The 14,224-nt window shown below is 38.9% G+C and overlaps 1 protein-coding gene across 1 annotated transcript; it reads left to right on the forward strand.

Annotated features, from left to right (window-relative positions):
• The first annotated feature begins 1,624 nt into the window (after positions 1–1,624).
• Positions 1,625–12,971, forward strand: LOC117460038 (myelin and lymphocyte protein-like). Its single transcript, XM_034101250.2, has 4 exons — positions 1,625–1,746; positions 9,850–10,014; positions 10,925–11,098; positions 11,923–12,971. Exons 1-4 carry the CDS (start codon positions 1,660–1,662, stop codon positions 11,995–11,997), a joined length of 501 nt encoding a protein of 166 aa, XP_033957141.1. The 5' UTR covers positions 1,625–1,659; the 3' UTR covers positions 11,998–12,971.
• The last annotated feature ends 1,253 nt before the right edge of the window (positions 12,972–14,224 follow it).

Below are 14,224 nucleotides of genomic sequence, written 5' to 3' on the forward strand. Positions count from 1 at the left end.
CGTTAAAAAAGCACATAAAATCATTGCTACTGAGTGCTATGGGAATAGAAGGCTCAATGGAGCTGTGGCTCTCTGTCAGCCTGGCTACAGTGCTGAAAAGAAATCTTGCATTATTCTTATTCTCATCTATTAATGAAGAGTAGTAGGCTGCTCTCGCTTTACGCAGTGCTTTCTTATATTCATTGAGAGTAATATGCCAAATTAAACGAGATTCTTCAAGTTTAGTGGAACGCCATATCCTTTCAAGTTGTCTAGACTTTTGCTTTATTTTGCGGGTTTTGGCATTATGCCATGGAGCTAATCTATGTTGTTTTATTTTTATTTTTTTCAAAGGAGCAACAGAGTCTAATTTTATTCGCAGCGCATCTATAGCACTATCAACAACATGATCAATTTGGGGTGGTGTACATTTTGTATAAGTTTCCTCCCCTACATGCAGACATGCTATTGAGTTAAGTATTGGTGGAATCTCTTCCTTAAATGTGGCTATAGCACTAACAGATAAGTTTCTGCTGCAAGAGCTTTTGACTAATGCTTTGTAGTCTCGTAATAGTACTAAAAAAGTTACTAAGAAATGGTCGGACAAAGCAGGATTATGCAGTTCGACTAATAGTTGCTCAATTTCAATACCATAAATCAGAACAAGGTCGAGAGTGTGATTATAGCAGTGGGTTGGTTTATTTACACTCTGACAGAAACCAACAGAATCTAATATAGAGTTAAATGCAACAGTAAGGCTATTTTTATCATCGTCAACATGAATATTAAAGTCACCTACGATAATTACTTTGTCTGTTTTAAGAACCAAAGTTGATAAAAACTCAGAGAATTCTGATAAGAATTCTGAATAAGGACCTGGTGCACGGTACACTGTAACAAATAAGAATAAGATGGCTGCAAAGTTTTCCAGGTCGGATGCGTAAGACTAAAAACGAGGCTTTCAAAGGAGGTATAATTTAATTTTGGTTTAGTATTGATAAGTAAACTTGAGTCAAAGATTGCTGCAACTCCACCTCCTCGGGCCGTGCCTCGAGCAATATGAGTGTTGATATGGCTGGGTGGAGTGGCCTCATTTATGCTGACATATTCTTCATGTCTCAACCAAGTTTCAGTGAGACAGCATATATCAATATTATAATCTGATATTAAATCATTTACCAATAGTAAAACAGGTTTTAGTAATGTAACTTAATCGCAGACTATAATATATGGATGATAAATACTACATAATATCCTTGTCTGTTAGCCTCGTGACGACGCAACAATATTTGGATCAATATGCATTTTTTTTTAACAACGCGCACACACACACACACACACACACACACACACACACACACACACACACACACACACACACACACACACACACACACACCACACACACACACACACACACACACACACACACACACACACACACACACACACACCACAGACATATTCCCTCTTGCACAAACAGAGAGAAGAAGAAGCACCTGTTAGACTGTAAGTTTCTATCTGAGGAACATGGAGTGGGGAGGAGACGTAGAGGGAGGTGTGGCAGGAAACATGGGGGTGGGGGGGGGGGGGATGATGGCCTTAAAAAGGCAGAAATAAACAGGTTTCACATATCATTCTCCAGGAACTCACACACACACTCACACAGTGTTTGGGACTATGGCTTCCACCACCATGGGCGATGTTCTGCCTACAGGCGGCCGGGTCTTTACATCCATCCCCGACCTGTTCTTCATCCCTGAGTTTGTGAGTTTCCTATTTGATCATTGCAGAAGGATATATCTTTTTTGATAGCCTCTTTTATATTAGACTTTCTATTTACCCATCTGTGTAGACTTAGTTACAGGGGCGGATGAATTACTCAGTTCCTTTAATTGGGTAAAAGTAACAGTGACAAAATAATCAAGTAAAATGTTACTTAGGTAATAGTACACAAATATTATTAGCAAAAGAGTTAGTATATAGAGTTAGTATATTCTCTTCAAAAGTGTTATATTTTTATGGATATGATGTACTTTTTTGCCACTAATAAATGAATATAACAGTTTTAAATGTTGTAGTTAGGGCAATATAGGTACTTAGTTGTAAAATACTGGAACACATAGTGTAAGATAATGTTTTTTTTATGTAAAAGGAAACTAAATATGAAAGAAATGTAATGAAGTAGAAGTAAGAGGTTGTGGAAAATGGAAATAATGTATCACAAAATGTGTACTCAAGTAAAGTATTCGAGAGAGTATATTCTATCACCCATGTCTTTATTTATCTGTTACCTTTTTGCACATTTCCTCTATACATTACATTAGATATCACTTGTTAGACGCTTTTATCCAAAGCGACTTATATACTCAATACTGTGGGCAATCTCCACAGGAGCAATTTGGGGTGAAGGGTGTTGCCCAGGGAGACAACGACATGCTGACTGCAGTGGGGTTTGAACCTGTGCTCCCTTGATCCGAACACCAGCACTCTACCCACTACGCTACATGCCCCCGTTACTATACAATTCTTAATTCAGCTCAGCACCATTTTATTATTACTTGCCCCCCCCCCCTCTCATTGCTTATCTGTGTCGGATAGGAATCTGTGATGTCTTGTTTTGGTCATCAGGGAGTTGGGCAAACCGAGAAGAGTCACCAGCAAAACAAACGGGGAAGATTAGAGGATTTAAGAGGTGTGGTGTTGCTAAAACCGGTTTCTGAGAGCCATGTCATTAAATAAACACTTGTATACTGATTATTGCATTTGCATGGCACAGAGTCTATCGTGCTGACAAACAGAGGTTGCCATAGCAACAGTAAAACAGGTTTTAGAAAAATAGGTTAAGTAACTCAATGTAACTTAATCGCAGACTATAATATATATGGATGATGAATACTATATAATATCCTTGTCTGTTAGCCTCGTGACGATGCAACAATATCTGGATTTTTTTTAACAATGCTCTATATCTGGGTCTGAACAGTTACATTATAAAAATTCAGCTCAAAACATCAAACACTGCACGTCACAACAAAGCATCGTCCTGACTTTTAAAGAGGATCGTCTTTATTCTGCAGGAACAATACAACAACAACAAAATGTTGAAAATCCAAAGGTTATAAAGGTTACACTTCCAAAGCTGATGCTATAACCTCTTTTTAAACGTATCTTTCTTTAATTCCTTTCTGTCAAGATCTTTTAACATTTGATAAATACTCAATACTGCTTTTATTCCAGCTTTTCACAGCCGTTTGGAATGGCACCATATGTCTATAAAGTGTTGCAATGATCATGAAATAGTAGTCATCCACTTTACAAGAAGTTCAGTTAGTCGTGGCCTACAAACAGTTCAAAATAGTTTGGGTTGGGCTTTTCATGCTTTTGTTTTGCATTCAAAAGTCAAGAAGTGACATGAAGTTGCTTAGAAACTCTTAAAACCTGCCATTCCCTAAATGTGTCATAAGGTGTGACAGTCCTTTGTGGATTAACATGAGTCAAAAGTAAAGGTTTTATTAAAGGAATATAACTCATCTGACTCTGTTATAGACCCCTTGCCGTTTCTGTTCAGGGAACTGAAGATTACATCTGTGTGAGGAGGTGGAAAACCAGCTTTAATTGCAGAGGGAGGTGTAAATCTAAACCAACCATCCACTCACATGGTTAACTTGCTGTCTCGGGTCTTTTTTCTGGCTGCTATCCAGTGCACCTTTTCATGCAATAACCTGCTGCTCAGGTATGGAAAGGTACTGGTAATGTTTGGGGTTGGCGCGGTAAAGTAACCCATCTCGGATATAAAAAGGGCGGGAAGGAAACCTGACAGAGGGCGTTTTGAAGAAGCTGTCTGTTTCATTTTCACGGAAAGGAAACAGATGGAGCAATTTCAAGCTAAGAAAACCAGCCAGAGGATATTGACGAAATATGAGACATCCACACTCTGAACCCTATGCCTTCAGCAAGCACAAGACATTTTTTATTATTTGAAATGTTGTGTACATGAGTATATTAATGTGTAACACTGGGAACATAGACAATACTGTACATGTATGTGCCGTTTGCAGTAGTTTTAAAACCTTGAAGCTGAGGTAAGGTCATATGGGCTACTGCAGTTTAGGTTCCACCTATTTATACTGTTTTTCATTACTTTATTATAGGTCTCACACAACATGTCTCCGAAGTGTTTGGCTGAAATACCAAACAGATCATTGTAGCATCCCATAATCCCCTCTATTTCAGCCCTGTTTCAAAAGTGCTGATTCTCTGTCTGTTACTTTAGATCAGGGGTGTCAAACTCAATTGCATCTCGGGCCACATTAGCATCATGGTTGCACTCAAAGGGCCAGTTTTATATACAAGACACATTTTTTTTTTTTTTATATATATATAAAATAATGTATTATATTACATTATTGCCTCTGCATTGGATTATTATCAGATAGGGTAATAACTTATAAGTCTCTTCAGTGAGAATGTCACAAAATGATTTAAAAAGAAAAGCCAAATTCTGGAAAAAAAGTGAAAATCAAAAAAAAGAAATGACATTTTGAAAAGAAATTAATATTTTGAGGGAAAAAAGGCAAATTGTGAGAAAAAAAGGCAAATTTGAGAGGCATTGTGCTACATGTAGTTTATGGGCAACGTGCTTCTGTAAATCGCCATGTAACCTTATAATAAACATATTATATTATTTGCAAGCTCTTGTGGGCCACATAACATGAAGTCCTTGAGTTTGACACCCCTGCTTTAGATGAAAATAAAGAGCCCCTCCCCACGCCTCTCTGAGAGATATTTGGTTAAAAAGAACACAATGGTGCATTACCAATGACATTTGTGTAATATACTACCCTTTACAATTCTCAGTAACGCAGTTACAACACATTTTAACCTAAAAAAAAAATTAAATGGTGTTTAGTTTTTTAAGAATACACTAATATCGCGAGACATTCCGACACCGGAGAAAAATTGTGCGGGTAGATTAGTAAACCTGGTGTTTACCCTTCGTGCTCATCATTATTGCACAATCTATGCCTGTGAGCGTGCTGCGCGAGCCGAGATGATGTGTGTTTGCGTAGTTGAGCCTTTTCATATTTAAGTTTGTGTGTGTGTTTGAGTGTGTTTGAGGGTGTGTGTGTGTGTGTGTGTGTGCGTGCATGCGTGCGTGCGTGCGTGCGCATGTATTACATTTTGGAAGTAACTTGCCCAACACTGTTGGTGATTGGCTAATGGTTACACAAGCCAAAAAATCATTATGACATCATAAAGTGACACACGTCACACATGTTTATGTATAAAAGTCATGAAAAAGTGGATTTTGCATAATAACTGACCTTTAAAGAGATACTCCACTGAACATCTACTTGACTCTAAAATGCTCACAACTTGGAAGCACAAAGGGCTCTAAAAAAGCTTGGATTCATCCTTGAAATGGAGGAATTAAAGGGGACCTATCATGCAAAACGCACTTTTGTACGTCTTTTATACATGAATATGTGTCCCCGGTGTGTCAAGGAACTCACCAAGTGTCAGAAAACACAACCCTCTCTATTTTCCTCCAAACCCTCTAAAAGAGGGGCTGCAACGGATCTGATACAGACTGATACAGATTTGAAAATTCTCTGACGTCAGGAACGAGGAGCTCCGCCTATATGGGCAACTCTCCACCTATCAGGGGAATGAGAGGTTGGGCCACGGCCGGCCATTGCCGCTCGAAAGCGCTGGAGACACTGTAGTACATATGTCAGGCCTGTAAGTGGCGCTGTAGTCTGCCACAAAAGCAGCGAAGAAGACTTCCCGCGCATGGTTGCCCTTCTGTTTATTCTCCGCTGTGGCTCTTTTTCTCCCTCCCCGAGGCAAGCGTTTGCGCCTCCTGCTGCTGTAATTCAATGCAATCCCTCCCCGTCGAGGCAAGCACTGTAATTCTCTCCGGTAGTCCACCAGCAGATGACAAACACCCACCTCTCCGCCTCTTCCAAGGAACAAGGGGACCGTGCGGCAGAGTTTCGCTGGTCAACATGTCTTAAATCTTTAGACATGTTTAAATCTTCCGGACAAAATTAGAAAAGTGCCGGTCAAAGGTCTTTTTTGTTATTTATTGAGCTTTAAAACAAATGAATAATGACTCTATATAATCATATACGAATAAAATACGGAGGACGGAGATCTCTTTTTCTCCCCCTCTTCTGACAGCCCAGCAGCTGATCTCAAAGCATGCTCCCCTCTCCTGCCGGGGGGCGTGGTGAGCTGCAGCTCATTTGCATTCAAGCTACATCACAGAATCAGCCCCTGCAAAAACAGGGCTGGAAAGAGCAAATAGAGTGAAATGGCTAAAATGCATGATCTGTTTGGTATTTTGAAAAAAAACTATATTTCTATACTTTATATAGGTATGGCCCTACAATATATTGTTCAAATATAGCATGATAGGTCCACTTTAAGATAAACTGTATAAAGCGCTTAAGGCGGGGCCCTGTTAATTTTTATGAAAGTTGCTCAGTAAAAGCTGGCCTGACTCCAAATGTTTGGAAATGCATGTGTCTATAATGAAGATGAATCCACAAGGATGTCAGCAATCCTGTGGGAGCCATCAGGGAAGTAGTATGGTGAGAGTCCAGGATAGAGGATCCAGGACACACGACCACAGCAACAGGATCAGCCTCGACTCAGGATCCCGGCGTATATATCAACACAAAAAAGAGATTTGGGGGAAACTGGGTTAATCGGAACATGAGAGTACACAGGTACAAACAGCCAGAAAGACGGAGTAAGGTGCCCCCCCTCAACAGTCCAAGCCTATAGCAGCTAAACTAACGTGTCTACATACATGCAATCCCTTAGGATAGGTTGAGGGAAAAAGGTAGCAAGTAAGAAGTAGGAAACAGAGGTGGAGAGGCACACGCAGGGAGAAAGGTCCCCACTGGAACCTGAATTGGTTAGAGGTAAGGAGTAGGTCTGTGGCTACGTTCCACACTCCCCGGCCGGGCTAGGCCTTCTCTGCAACCTGTTACCCTCTATTAGAACCTCGAGAGGTCAGAGAGGGGAAAGGTTTTGGATACAGTTTTAAATATAAGATCTAAGTTTTTAGGATTTAAGTGAAAGAGTAAGAGCTAAAATGCATAGGTGAAGAGGCATAATCAGAGAACAATGTTGCTTTCTTTTGGTAAACCAGAACAGATAAAGCATTACTTTAAAAGTTGAAAGCACATTTTAAAACTATAAAGAATAGAAAAAGCTTTATACATCCACACATACATATTTCAAAGCTTTCCCTAATGTTAATTGGACAAACATTATTTAAACCATTATAACTTATTTTCAATTATATTCAAGATTGCAAAGTTTCAAATATAACTTTCAAGCGTAACGTTAAACATCTAGAAATGTTCCCATCACGTCTCTTTGGAAAAAATCAGTCAGTTAAGCAGCATTCAGTTTCAATACGGAAAGTGTTAGGAAAAATATCACTCGTCACCGGCTTGGTCTTCAATATCAAGATACATGTATTTATTATCCTTGCAAGAATGGAAGTAGTCATCACATACAGAGCTGCGTGGGACAAATAGTTCCCAGAGTAGAGTCCTTGATATGCTTATATACAAGAGAGGGTGTTACAGCCAACAAGATGGAAGAATACTGGTTCAAAGCCGTATTCTGGCCTTAGTTCAGATTAGCTAAGGCCTGCGTAAGCAATAAACATGACAGTCATATGTCTATCTCCATAGAGGCCAACTTTTATTTCACCTTTTACTTTACTTTATGATTTGAGTTACAGTTGAATGGTTAAATAAGCTATGCTCCAGTGATTTAGACTGAATGATTGTATTATAAATGTTACAACACCAAATGAACTGGTGCTGACTTAACAGTTAGACCGTTAAAGGTGTGTCAGTTGTTGAATTGCTAAATTCTAATGTTGTGCATGTCTATGCATTTCACTTTTCACTTTTGTTTTAAACAATTGGTTTGGCATCTATTGTGTTAACTCATGGCACACGACATGTCTTGTGAATTCTCCGGCCGAAGCTCCAAATAAACCATCAGTGTTTGCCATCAAAGTTCCTGCTCTCCTCGTGTCTCTCTGAGTTTGGTCTCCATTGCTTCATAAGTTTCCATCACAAGTCCCTGTTTTAATTGTGCCACAAAATCATTCAGTTTTATTGCAAAATAATAGATAAAGTACGATGGCCAACACGCCTCATCGGCCCAAAACACTTCCATTATGAGTAACAATCAACAACTTATTGAAACATGCCAGTGTTTACGAAAAGCGCTGCATAAACGAAATGCTTCAAATGAAAAATGCTGAATGAATCTCAAAACACATCGGAAATGGGGACACTAAAAAGTGAAGCACACAGCTGGGACTGTAGTGCTTGTTGATGGTCGGGGACAATAACATTTGCATCGTTTCTGAAACTGCAGCATGTGTCCCCTAATGGAAATAGTTTGGGCCATTGTGAGGCATTTGCATGGTTGGCCACCATATTAAAGGTCTTTAACAGAAACAGGTTTTCCCTGTATACAGTGTGTACAGGGAAGTGCCTCTTTTCATGAAACAAATTAGTTTCATGGCTGTGATGCCAAAACACTCTTTTGAGCTTACTGTTTGTCAAAGGAGATGAGACAGACTGCAGAAATAGTGTGTCTATTTGTCTGTCTGTGTGTGTGTGTGTGTGTGTGTGTGTGTGTGTGTGTGTGTGTGTGTGTGTGTGTGTGTGTGTGTGTGTGTGTGTGTGTGTGTGTGTGTGTCGGGCAATCACATAGGGTCAAGTTGTATTTAAGCAATAAATAATACATTTTTAAAGTAGAAACAGTAGTTTTAGTGATAAACAGACAGATAATTTCCACCTAAATCGAGAACTTTAAAATGGGTTTGGATATTTGTTTCGTGCTCAAGCCCACACAACATTACTGTTTTGGTTCTTTATCACTGACAGACATGACTCCAAAAGTAAGATATCGTGGTACCAGAGGTTGCGCTAGACTTTTTCGCTGCCCGTCATTTTTACGGACAGGATCGCAACATTTCCGTCAAAATCAATTATCACCCGTCGGCCTGTACACAACTCTGCCGGGGGGCGGAGAGAGCACGCTCGTGAACTGTCAACGCCGTGTTATGCAGGCCCACAGCACCTCGCGAGAGCGCGCACAGCGTAAAGCAAATACTTTTGTTGATCTGTTCGGCAAAGTTAGGTCTGGAAACGATATAATTTCCTTTTGGGCATGCATGCATAACACAGGATAATACCAGAGCCCCGCTGTGGGGATACTTTGGCGCTGTTCTGAGTTTGTTCTAATCTGTCAAAAATGACGTCATAGACGAAAACAATTCGGTTAATGCGACCTCTGCGTGGTACATAACGCATGGAAGTATAAAACTGTTTTCTTTACCAACTTCAAAGCTTACTTAATATGTCAATGTTGTGTTAAAATTATGTTTCTGCTGCCCCCAAGTGGCCAAAAAAGATTTAGTTTTTGATTCTTTCTAAGAAAATATTCACAAAGCATACATAACAAAATAAACACATCTAGGTACATAGATTAACTACATAACAGATGACAAGTACGCAAATAAATACTAACATAATAGTAACAAAAATATTATAAATAAAGGAATGGATACACTGTTAATACTCAGGTATATATGAACTATATGAATTATGTTGTTCTATACTTGACCCATTTGACCCAACTTAGTAAACTCACAATGGAATAACTTGAAATCTATGGGAGAAAACTGAGAATTAGAAACCAAATGCAAAAAATAATTTAAGGCAGTTTTTAAGATGCAACATTGTAATTTGAAAATGTGTCATGTAAGAACAAAGCTGTAAAATGCCCCCCCCCCCCCCCCCTTCCTGTGTGACCCTGCAGGTTTTCGGAGGTCTGGTTTGGATGCTGGTGGCATCGACTGAGGTTGTAAATGAAAACCCGATGGGCTGGGTGATGTTCGTGTCCATCTTCTGCTTCGTGATGACGACACTCTGGTTCTTCATCTTCCTCTGTGGAGCCAATCGGAGCAGCAGCTGGCCCGCCCTGGTTAGACATGCCCATCACCAGCTGAATTAAAATACATGAGTCTGATAATAAATTAATTAGCATTTTATCTTGTCCTAAAGGCAACGTTATTTTTATTGTGTTTGTGGTTGGATGCCTTAGACGAGATCTGTTTTTAACACCAGCTGAAAATATTTAAGTAAAAAGTGTCTGACACTTCTATGTGTAATTTTAATGGCGGTTGCAGACAAGCGTCAAAATGGGACTAATAAAACGTCATCAGGGCAAACACAAGTCCATCTTTGGTGGTGATGAGTAGCCAATAGACCAGGATGTAGTTCCTTCATAGCCTTACATTAGCCTTTTACTTCTGGCAATTGCATGTATGCCTAATCACAAAGGGGTGTTAATATGTGAAGATTGTCCTGCTGAACAAAACATGCAAACTTCATAAACATATGTTTGCCAAAGAGCTTATTTGATCCAATATTCTGAAATCCAAGGAAAAAATCCCATTGCTTTTTGTCGAGGGAGCCAATTCAACGCTTACTTCCAGGTCTGCCTACAAAATACGTCATCCCACCGCTCTATAGGCAGTACATAGATGGCCAAAAGTGCAGGAGTTTTAACTGCAAAAAACAATGAAACTACTGCCACAAAGTTGGAGCACAGCATTCAGACTATTGGAAATGTCCTCGTATGCTTTAAAACCCCTTAATTGCCAGACCAAGAAAGAATCTTTGGAATTTTTTTTGCATCTAGAAGTGTTTTTGTGCACAACATGTCAACCAAATGGTAGAGATGGCTAAATCAGATGGACTTAAACTTTTTTTTTTTTCAACAAGATATCAAGCCACAAAATGTGCACAGCCAAATGGTGGTGCTGGCTGTTAAAGGGTTAACTTCATACCTTCATCAACATGTCGCCCAACTTTTTTTTGTTTCTTTTCAGGATGTGGGTTATCATTTTGTTGCGACGGTGTTCTACCTCGGTGCGTCGGTGCCGCTGGCCTTCATCACGGTCCTGGAGGGCCAGGCATTTGCAGCATTAGCGCCTGTGTCAGGGTTGACCTCAGATTTCCTCCTTGAAGCTCGCAAGATCTACAAGCTGCACATCGCTGCAGTGGTATGTCAAACAATCAGAAACACATACAAGCACGCATGTACACGCACGCACACACACACACACACACACACACACACACACACACACACACACACACACACACACACACACACACACACACACACACACACACACACACACACACACACACACACACACACACACACACGCACACACACACACACGCACACGCGCACACGCACACACACACACACACACACACACACACACACACACACACACACACACACACCACACACACACACACACACACACACACACACACACACACACACACACACACACACACACACACACACACACACACACACACACACACACACACATACACATACAGACTTCTTACATATACTACACCATTCTGATAACTGCAACTTAATAAAGATACAACTCTGGGGATCATAACATGTTATCAGCATTTTGTGATGATTCCAACTTTAGCTTTTTTTTAAGTGATAAAGTTTGTGATAATATTAGTTAACAAAATAACTCCATACGTTAGTTATGTAAATGCTTTATTCCAGTGTCCCTACAGTTTTAAGGTGGGATTTTCAGTATCACATACGATGTATTCTGTATGTTACAGCTTTTCAGTGAAGCTATACCTTGGTTGGTTATTGGCTAATGGTTACCCTATAGGTGACCTTTAAAACAGTGTGTTGACATAACTTAATTCTACTTCAATGTGATGATTTGACTTTCTCTGTGTGTGTGTGTGTGTGTGTGTGTGTGTGTGTGTGTGTGTGTGTGTGTGTGTGTGTGTGTGTGTGTGTGTGTGTGTGTGTGTGTGTGTGTGTTTCCAGGTGATGTCCTATTTGGCCACTCTTTTCTACTTCATGCATACCATTTTCTCTGCCATTCGATGGAAGAGGTCTTAAAGAAACCAAATACCCAGCTGACCTGTCATTGGAGGAAAAACAGAATTACTTTTTTGTTGTTGTTGTGTCTCTTAATTTCAAGGTCAACATGAGTTACTTTAAAAGAAAAAACGAAATGCCAAATATCAAATGAAGGAGGGAAAGGTAAACAACCAGAATATTGCTAAATGTTATTTGTTTATTGGTCTCATTATCAAGGTCTTCCCAAAAATTATTATTACAAATATATATAATTACCCCACAATTCTATAATCAGTATGGCAGCAGTTTCATCAGAAGGTAAAGAAGACTGAAAAGTTAAAATATGTTTGCAAAACAAAAAGACATATATAATATATTAGAAAAAAACAGTAGTAGGCCTATAAGGTACATGTGTGTCAATAACTAATTCAACCACAGATGTAATAACATTTCCAGGAGCAGGATATACATTATGATATTTTTCAAGTTCAGAACACATTTCTTTTCATCGTTCTGCAAAATTTGAATAAAGTGTCGTTGGCTTTAGGTGGTTTTGCTGTACAGGTAAAAGGACCAATGACCCCCCCCCCAAACTTATTTTGCAAGTCAAAGTATTTGACTTTTCATAATCGTCAGGCTGTAAACATTTCTACAAACCAAACTGTCATTAAAACATTTCATCCACATTTAATAGCAGATCTTAGCACATTTAAAATGCTTAGATCTCCTCAGAGGCTTGTACTGATAAAAACCTGAAACCTTGAATATTTAAAACTTGATTTCCTGCTTGTTTTCTCCATGTTTACAATGAGCAAAAGCTTAATGTATAATGGATCAACTTTCCCCCTTAACCCCCTTTTTTAAATTACATTTTGATACAAGTTCTTTCTTTTCTTTCTGTTTGGATATACAGTATGTTCGGATGTTTCCACATGATTTATCATTTGAAATCATTTCACTTTACAGGTGTCTTTCTATGTGAAATCTTTGAAAATAAATTGATTGGACATTAATCCTGGACTCTCTGATTTTCCTTTTAAATTGTTCATGATAAAGCAACACATTGTCATTAAATACCATGGGCACCATTACCTTTCTGCACCATGAAACATTGCTTGCCAGCCATTTTTATTTGTATAACATTGAGGAAAAATAGCAAGTCATTACAATACGTTTGTTTCTCCATTTTAAATATATGTGGCGGTGAAAATAATCTCTGAGGGCTCTGAGGGCTTTTTTGAATGTTAGATGTATATACAGTATCAGCGACGTATGAGAGCCTCCCCTGTCATACTCCAATGTAAGGGGAAAAAAACTAAAGAAAAACTAAATGCATTTCCTGCAGAAAATGCGTGCAAATGCTGTAAACTGTGAAGATTTGTGGCTGAATTTAGCTGAAAATGCAGAAAAAGCTGAATATTTTATTAGTTGAATGGTAGCTGCTTTTAGCTACAGAAACCAAGTAAGTGTGTTGCTGAAATTAGCGGAGAAATGCAGAAAAGTGAAATGATTTGAATCAAAATTGTTACAGCTCGAATGCATTGCAAGGACTTTGTTGAACACTTGAAAGTGAGATGTTAAACTGGAAGAGTAGGAAAAATAGCGAAGAAGCTTAATATTTAAAAGAAAAGGTTTAAAAAAGGTATAAACAACAACATGTATAGCCTCAATGTCCTGAAATAGCTGAATAATGTAATAGTTGAATGGTTTCTGCAGCTGAAAATAGGCTGAAGGAGTTAAATATCAGATGTAAGTAGTAGTGAATGAATTTGTATTAAGAAGAGAAAAGAAAGTAAAAAGGCTTGGGAAAGCAGCAGAATATTTTGACTGCAAACTTTTCGACTAAAACCATACGTGCGGCTGCTGCTGTGAGGAAAGAGCAGGCTGTATTTACAATAGGCCTTAATGGAGACATGTTGAACGTTTTTGTCTCTTCATGCCCTCAAGAGGCATTTTGTTTAATTATTTAGCTTAATTATTTTACAACCTAGGAGAGGTTTTCCTAAGTGTTTCATGAACAATTATGTCCAAGGAGTGTAGAGTTTGGGAATTATGGCAGATTTAAAAAAAATGTGGACAAATTTCAAGCTGTCCTTCACTCTGTTTTGAAATCAAAGAACTCTAGACTTAACGAGCTGCTCAATACACTCTAATGTTAAAATCTGAAGAAGGCCTCTTTACCATGCTCAAAACTAAGTTAAATATCTCAATTTGTTAAAGAGATATCAGAAATCTGAAGAACAGGTTTTATAGCTGAATGTCTTGT

Source organism: Pseudochaenichthys georgianus, chromosome 15 (assembly GCF_902827115.2).
Source record: "Pseudochaenichthys georgianus chromosome 15, fPseGeo1.2, whole genome shotgun sequence".
NCBI lineage: Eukaryota > Metazoa > Chordata > Actinopteri > Perciformes > Channichthyidae > Pseudochaenichthys > Pseudochaenichthys georgianus.

What these genes read in the sequence shown, in the direction of transcription:
- LOC117460038 (XM_034101250.2), top strand. Translation starts at nt 1,660, where the DNA reads ATGGCTTCCACCACCATGGGCGATGTTCTGCCTACAGGCGGCCGGGTC. An exon ending in TGTTCTTCATCCCTGAGTTT is followed by an intron (nt 1,747 to 9,849) that starts GTGAGTTTCCTA and finishes GTGACCCTGCAG; the next exon opens with GTTTTCGGAGGTCTGGTTTG. An exon ending in GCAGCAGCTGGCCCGCCCTG is followed by an intron (nt 10,015 to 10,924) that starts GTTAGACATGCC and finishes GTTTCTTTTCAG; the next exon opens with GATGTGGGTTATCATTTTGT.